Source organism: Entelurus aequoreus, linkage group LG17, assembly GCF_033978785.1.
Source record: "Entelurus aequoreus isolate RoL-2023_Sb linkage group LG17, RoL_Eaeq_v1.1, whole genome shotgun sequence".
NCBI classification, from domain to species: Eukaryota; Metazoa; Chordata; class Actinopteri; order Syngnathiformes; family Syngnathidae; genus Entelurus; species Entelurus aequoreus.
Genome location: NC_084747.1, coordinates 10,914,306 through 10,922,566, shown reverse-complemented (window position 1 = coordinate 10,922,566; position 8,261 = coordinate 10,914,306). Strand labels below are relative to the sequence as shown.

Genomic DNA, 8,261 nt, shown 5'->3' with positions numbered 1-8,261 from the left:
AAAAATATTACAATAGAATAAAAATAAAAAGCAACAGCGCGATATAAATATAATTCACTTCACTAATTCACTAATTCACAAATATAAGCAATGATTACATTGTGAAATGACATATTCTCATTTATATGCAGTGTGTGAAGAGAAGACTGGACCACATGTGTACATCAACGTGCAGAGGATTGGAGGTAATAAAGAACAAGAATAATATGATTACTGTCAACTTTTGATTGGGAAGTTCTCCACAAGTGTCATGAAGTCAAAGAAAGTTACCAAAACTGATTGAAATAGTTAGCATTTTTTGAATAGAAAATCAAGAGAAATTCAAGGCCTGTAAAATGGATATATAGAATTAAAGTATGTATAACTTACATTAAATACAGAATAACTTATCTGTGACATCCATCCATCTATTTTCTACCGCTTGTCCCTTACGGGGTCGCGGGGGGTGCTGGAGCCTATCTCAGCTGCACACGGACGGAAGGCGGGGTACACCCTGGACAAGTCGCCACCTCATCACAGGGCCAACACAGATAGACAGACAACATTCACACACTAGGGACCATTTAGTGTGGCCAATCACATTTTGGTATAAAATAAATGCATTGAAACAAATACACTAGCTAGATGCTAATTTACATTGGATTTGCCATATAGTCGCTATTGAATGTCAACATCTCCAAATAGGACAATTAAATGCTAAGATGCAGATTACAATTAGAGATATTCAATAATGGCTTTTTTGCCGATATCTGATATTCCAATATTGTCCAACTCTTAATTACAGATTCCGATATCAACCGATGCCGATATATACAGTTGTGGAATTAACACATTATTATGCCTAATTTTGTTGTGATGCCCCGCTGGATGCATTAAACAATGTAACAAGGTTTTCCAAGAGGATGGGACAAATGCAGAGGACAAATTTCACCACATCTAAGTGTGTGTGTGACAATCATTGGTACTTTAATCTTTCATCTTTTAAAATAAATCAACTCAAGTTATGGAAAAAAGTACCAACATGGCACTGCCATATTTATTATTGAAGTCACAAAGTGCATTTTTGTTTTAACATGCCTCAAAACAGCAGCTTGGAATTTGGGACATGCTCTCCCTGAGAGAGCATGAGGAGGTTGAGGTGGGCGGGGTTGTGGGGGGCGTGGTTGAGGTGGGGGGTTGAGGGTAGCGGGGGGTGTATATTGTAGCGTCCCGGAAGAGTTAGTGCTGCAAGGGGTTCTGGGTATTTGTTCTGTTGTGTTTATGTTGTGTTACGGTGCGGATGTTCTCCCGAAATGTGTTTGTCATTCTTTGGTGTGGGTTCACAGTGTGGCGCATATTTGTAACAGTGTTAAAGTTTTTTATAAGGCCACCCTCAGTGTGGCCTGTATGGCTGTTGACCAAGTATGGCTTGCCTTCGCTTGTGTGTGTGTGAAAAGCCGTAGATATTATGTGATTGGGCCTTGAAGGTTAATTGGTGCTCTGTACTTCTCCCTACGTCCGTGTACCACTCCGTACAGCGGCGTTTTAAAAAGTCATACATTTTACTTTTGGAAACCGATATCGATAATTTCCGATATTAAATTTTTAAGCATTTATCGGCCGATAATATCAGCAGTCCGATATTATCGGACATCTCTAATTACAATCAAAGAGCCACATGTACACATTCAATTGAATGACAATATACTTCCTGGCTATGACTACACCTTGGGGACGGCGTGGTGCGGTTGGGAGAGTGGCTGTGCCAGCAACCTGAGGGTTCCTGGTTCAATCCCCACCTCTAGTGGTTAGAGTGTCCGCCCTGAGATCGGTAGGTTGGAGTTCAAATCCCAGCCGAGTCATACCAAAGACTATAAAAATGGGACCCATTACCTCCCTGCTTGGCACTCAGCATCAAGGGTTGGAGTTGGGGGTTAAATCACCAAAATGATTCCCGGGCGCGGCGCCGCTGCCGCCCGCTGCTCCCCAAGGGGATGGGTCAAATGAATAGGACCAATTTCACCACATCTAGTGTGTGTGTGACAATCATTGGTACTTTAATCTTAATCTTAATCTTCTACCAACCTAGTCACGTCCGTTGTGTCCTTGAGCAAGACACTTCACCCTTGCTCCTGATGGGTCGTGGTTAGTGCCTGGCATGGCAGATCCCGCCATCAGTGTGTGAATGTGTGTGTGGATGTGGAAATAGTGTCAAAGCGCTTTGAGTACCTTGAAGGTAGAAAAGCACTATACAAGTATAACCCATTTACCATTTACCTTTAGGACAAACTGAACTGAATGCATGTTTGAAAACACAACAAGGAAACAAAATATAGCAACTTGACAACAGAGTTAAGTCTGTAATTGTAAATAACGAGTGTCCTTAAAGCGGAGCTGCTCTTTTTCTATTTTTTATTTATTTTGCCTATCATTCACAATTTTTAAGGGAAACAAGCGCACATATCTTTTTCTTTTTTTATGCACTCTTACTCATAAATAAAAATGCAGATTACCTGACACAAGACTTTGTAGTTGGTGGCTCTTCAGTCAATCAATCAATCAATCAATCAAGCAATGTTTACTTGTATAGCCCTAAATCACAAGTGTCTCAAAGGGCTGCACAAGCCACAACTACATCCTTGGCTCAGATCCCACATCAGGGCAAGGAAAAATTCAACCCAATGGGACAATGAGAAACCTTGGAGGGGACCGCAGATGTGGGGACATAATAGTAGAGAGTCCAGTCCATAGTGGATCCAACATAATAGTGAGAGTTCAGTCCATAGTGGATCTAACATAATAGTGTGAGAGTCCAGTCCATAGTGGATCCAACATAATAGTGAGAGTCCAGTCCATAGTGGATCTAACATAATAGTGAGAGTCCAGTCCATAGTGAGTCTAACATAATAGTGTGAGAGTCCAGTCCATAGTGGATCTAACATAATAGTGAGAGTCCAGTCCATAGTGGATCTAACATAATAGTGTGAGAGTCTAGTCCATAGTGGATCTAACATAATAGTGTGAGAGTCCAGTCAATAGTGGATCTAACATAATAGTGAGAGTCCAGTCCATAGTGGATCTAATATAATAGTGTGAGAGTCCAGTCCATAGTGGATCTAACATAATAAAGAGAGTCCAGTCCATAGTGGATCTAACATAATAGTGTGAGAGTCTAGTCCATAGTGGATCTAACATAATAGTGTGAGAGTCCAGTCCATAGTGGATCTAACATAATAAAGAGAGTCCAGTCCATAGTGGATCTAACATAATAGTGTGAGAGTCTAGTCCATAGTGGATCTAACATAATAGTGTGAGAGTCTAGTCCATAGTGGATCTAACATAATAAAGAGAGTCCAGTCCATAGTGGATCTAACATAATAGTGTGAGAGTCCAGTCCATAGTGGATCTAACATAATAGTGAGAGTCCAGTCCATAGTGGATCTAACATAATAGTGAGAGTCCAGTCCATAGTGGATCTAACATAATAGTGTGAGAGTCCAGTCCATAGTGGATCTAACATAATAAAGAGAGTCCAGTCCATAGTGGATCTAACATAATAGTGTGAGAGTTCAGTCCATAGTGGATCTAACATAATAGTGTGAGAGTCCAGTCCATAGTGGATCTAACATAATAGTGTGAGAGTCCAGTCCATAGTGGATCTAACATAATAGTGAGAGTCCAGTCCATAGTGGATCTAACATAATAGTGTGAGAGTCTAGTCCATAGTGGATCTAACATAATAGTGAGAGTCCAGTCCATAGTGGATCTAACATAATAGTGTGAGAGTCCAGTCCATAGTGGATCTAACATAATAGTGAGAGTCCAGTCCATAGTGGATCTAACATAATAGTGTGAGAGTCTAGTCCATAGTGGATCTAACATAATAAAGAGAGTCCAGTCCATAGTGGATCTAACATAATAGTGTGAGAGTCCAGTCCATAGTGGATCTAACATAATAATGAGAGTCCAGTCCATAGTGGATCTAACATAATAGTGAGAGTCCAGTCCATAGTGGATCTAACATAATAGTGAGAGTCCATTCCATAGTGGATCTAACATAATAGTGTGAGAGTCCAGTCCATAGTGGATCTAACATAATAAAGAGAGTCCAGTCCATAGTGGATCTAACATAATAGTGTGAGAGTCCAGTCCATAGTGGATCTAACATAATAGTGTGAGAGTGTAGTCCATAGTGGATCTAACATAATAGTGTGAGAGTCTAGTCCATAGTGGATCTAACATAATAGTGTGAGAGTCTAGTCCATAGTGGATCTAACATAATAGTGTGAGAGTCCAGTCCATAGTGGATCTAACATAATAGTGTGAGAGTCTAGTCCATAGTGGATCTAACATAATAGTGTGAGAGTCCAGTCCATAGTGCATCTAACATAATAGTGAGAGTCCAGTCCATAGTGGATCTAACATAAAAGTGAGAGTCCAGTCCATAGTGGATCTAACATAATAGTGTGAGAGTCCAGTCCATAGTGGATCTAACATAATAGTGTGAGAGTGTAGTCCATAGTGGATCTAACATAATAGTGTGAGAGTCCAGTCCATAGTGGATCTAACATAATAGTGTGAGAGTCCAGTCCATAGTGGATCTAACATAATAGTGTGAGAGTCCAGTCCATAGTGGATCTAACATAATAGTGTGAGAGTCCAGTCCATAGTGGATCTAACATAATAGTGTGAGAGTCTAGTCCATAGTGGATCTAACATAATAGTGTGAGAGTCCAGTCCATAGTGGATCTAACATAATAAAGAGAGTCCAGTCCATAGTGGATCTAACATAATAGTGTGAGAGTCCAGTCCATAGTGGATCTAACATAATAGTGTGAGAGTCCAGTCCATAGTGGATCTAACATAATAGTGTGAGAGTCCAGTCCATAGTGGATCTAACATAATAGTGAGAGTCCAGTCCATAGTGGATCTAACATAATAGTGAGAGTCCAGTCCATAGTGGATCTAACATAATAGTGAGAGTCCAGTCCATAGTGGATCTAACATAATAGTGAGTGTCCAGTCCATAGTGGATCTAGCATAATATTGTGAGAGTCCAGTCTATAGTGGCAGTGATTCTTAACCTGGGTTCGGAGGTCGAGACACACCCGACTCTTTGTGTAAATAAAAACGTCTCCCTATCGACGTATTACGGATACGGCAACAGCAGAAGTCACACTGATTTGCAGGTGTGTAATTTGTTGTGAGTTCATGCACTGTGTTGGTTTTGGTCTTTGAACAAGGTGATGTTTGCGCATGATTGCGTAAGAAAATCATAAAACTTTGTCTTGAATTTAAAAAAAAAATATATATATATATATTTTTCACCAAAGAAGGGTTCGGTGAATGCGCATATAAAACTGGTGGGGTCGGTACCTCCAACAAGGTTAAGAACCACTAATCTAACATATTAGTAGTGAGAGTCCAGTCCATAGTGGGGCCAGCAGGAGACCATCCCGAGCGGAGACAGGTCAGCAGCACAGAGATGTCCCCAACCGATGCACAGGCGAGCGGTCCACCCCAGGTCCAGACTTTGGACAGCCAGCGCTTCATCCGTGGTTACCGAACCTGTGCCCCCCCTCCACGAAGGAGAGGGGGGCAGCGCAGAAAAGAAACGGCAGATCAACTGGTCTAAAAGGGGGTCTATTTAAAAGTGAGCGTTTACAAATGAGTTTTAAGATGGGACTTAAATGCTTCTACTGAGGTAGCATCTCTAACTGTTACCGGGAGGGCATTCCATAGTACTGGAGCCCCAATAGAAAACGCTCTATAGCCCGCAGACTTTTTTTGGGCTCTGAGAATCACTAATAAGCCGGAGTTCTTACAACGCAGATTTCTTGCCGGGTCATATGGTACAATACAATCAGCAAGATAGGATGGAGCTAGACCGTGTAGTATTTTATACGTATGTAGTAAAACCTTAAAGTGTACAGGAAGCCAGTGCAGGTGAGCCAGTATAGGTATATATATATATGTATATATGTATATAAAGGTATATACAGTATAGGTGTAATATGATCAAACTTTGTTGTTCTTGTCAAAAGTCTAGCAGCCGCATTTTGTATCAACTGTAATATTTCAATGTTAGACATAGGGAGACCCCAAAATAATTTGTTACAGTAATGGAGACGAGACGTAACGAACGCATGAATAATGATCTCAGCGTCGCAAGTGGACAAAATGGAACTAATTTTAGCGATATTACGGAGATGAAAGAAGGCCGTTTTAGTAACACTCTTAATGTGTGACTCAAACGAGAGAGTTGGGTGGAAGATAATAATAAGAATTCAGTGGTGTTGGCGTTCCTTCACTTCCCATACTCGTCTTCTTTCCCGGGTTGTTTGGAAAGCGATGTAAAAGCTTTCCAGAATTCCGGTGGGTGGAGCAGCCTCAAACACGTTATCAGTCGTGGCGCCCCTTTTGACCAATCATAGAGGAGATACATGTACACATGACTCTGACCTGGACCTTACATTGCCAATGAGTGGCGGAGGAAGAGTATACCAAATCACATGTGACAACTTTCCACTTTTGTTTTGCTTTTTGTTATGACTGGGTCTCAAAGAGCCCAAACAGCCGAGATCAATAAAAAAAGCAAGCCATAGGGGAGTTTGGGTCTTAGGAGGCGACGACATTGTATCAGCATCACTGCATTGGTGATAGTTTGATTGACATGGACTTGCACTGCAAACCTAGTGGACTTGCTTATTAAGGCTTTAAAGGCCCAAGTGGAGAACAATTACATGGTTTTGCTTCCCCCTGTACATAAAAAAATATATATTTTTTCCCATCTTTTCACATCTTTATTTACAACAAATTACTAGGGTTGTACGGTATACCGTTACTGGTATAGTATCGGGTTACTAATGAATCAAAAACAGTACTATACTCTGTTTGAAAAGTACCAGGTCATGACGGCGTGACATTGCTGGTTTTACGAGCAGAGGAGCATGTTCGGCAGTGCACACACACACAGAGTACTTACAAGCAGACACAGTGTGTAGACAGAAAAGGGAGAACGGACGCATTTTGGTGTAAAAAGTAAAGATAAAGGTGAAGTTATAACACTGAAACACCCTCAGGAAGAGGTGCTTTAAGACATGGCTAATGTCCATCTGCAATGGGTAGTGTTTTAGCTACTTCTAAATCACTAATCCTTGTCTCCATGGCAACACATAAAGTGAGTCTCTTACAAGTATCATTATCACTGGAGGACGAGGAATAGCTAAACATGCTTCACTACACACCGTGGGAGGATACGATAGCTCGCCGCTAACAGCAAGCTAGCACCCCTGAATGTAAACAAATGCCCAAGGTGGATCTACACCTAACATCCACTGTGATGATACCAAGTACAATAGCTTATCTAGTCGATACTACTATGATTACATCGATATTTTTTATCGTCACAAAATCTTTTTTCCTTTTTTTTTAAATGTATATTATGTTTATAAACTCAGTAAATATGTCCCTGGACACATGAGGACTTTGAATATGACCAATGTATGATCCTGTAACTACTTGGTATTGGAGCGATACCAACATTTGTGGTATCATCCAAAACTAATGTAAAGTATCAAACAACAGAAGAATAAGTGATTATTACATTTGATCAGAAGTGTGGATATAACATGTTTAAAGAGAAAATAAGCAGATATTAACAGTAAATGAACAAGTAGATTAATAATCAATTTTTACAGCTTGTCCCTCATGATGTAGACAAAATAACAAAATTATAAATGTGTTAGTGCATACGTCAGCAGACTAATTAGGAGTCTTTGTTGGTTTACTTACTAAAAAAAAAGTTGTCTCATATGTTCACTATTTTATTTAAGGACAAAATTGCAATAATAAACATATGTTTCATGTACCATAAGATTTTTTGTTAAAATAAAGCCAATAATGCCATTTTTTGTGGTCCCCTTTATTTGGAAAAGTATCGAAAAGTACCGAATTATAAACAATTATAAACGTAGTAAATACTTTGATTTGCAATTTTGTCCAAGCTAAAGTGTGTTTGTGTTGTTTGTGTCCTGCAGACGTCCAGCAGCTGTTTGGTCATCCAGAAGAACTGCAGGGAGGGAGCTCCACTCTGAAGCAGGAGGCTCCTCAGCCCCCCCACATTAAAGAGGAAGAGGAGGAACTCTGGATCACTCAGGAGGGAGAGTGTCTTCTAGGACTGGATGAAACTGATCTCACCAAGTTGCCACTGACTATTGTCTCTGTGAAGACTGAAGATGATGAAGAGAAACCACAAGTAGACAACCTCTTAGCTCCACTAT

The 8,261-nt window shown here is 40.4% G+C and overlaps 1 protein-coding gene across 1 annotated transcript in view; it reads left to right on the top strand.

Moving 5' to 3' along the window:
* The first annotated feature begins 106 nt into the window (after nt 1–106).
* LOC133632097 (gastrula zinc finger protein XlCGF17.1-like) overlaps nt 107–8,261 on the top strand; it is a 9,789-nt gene continuing 1,634 nt past the window's right edge. The window contains exons 1-2 of the mRNA XM_062024334.1: nt 107–185; nt 8,019–8,261. The exon at nt 8,019–8,261 is cut by the window's right edge and continues 1,634 nt beyond it. Of these exons, the coding sequence (XP_061880318.1) occupies nt 107–185; nt 8,019–8,261 (322 nt within the window). The remainder of the gene's footprint in view (nt 186–8,018) is intronic.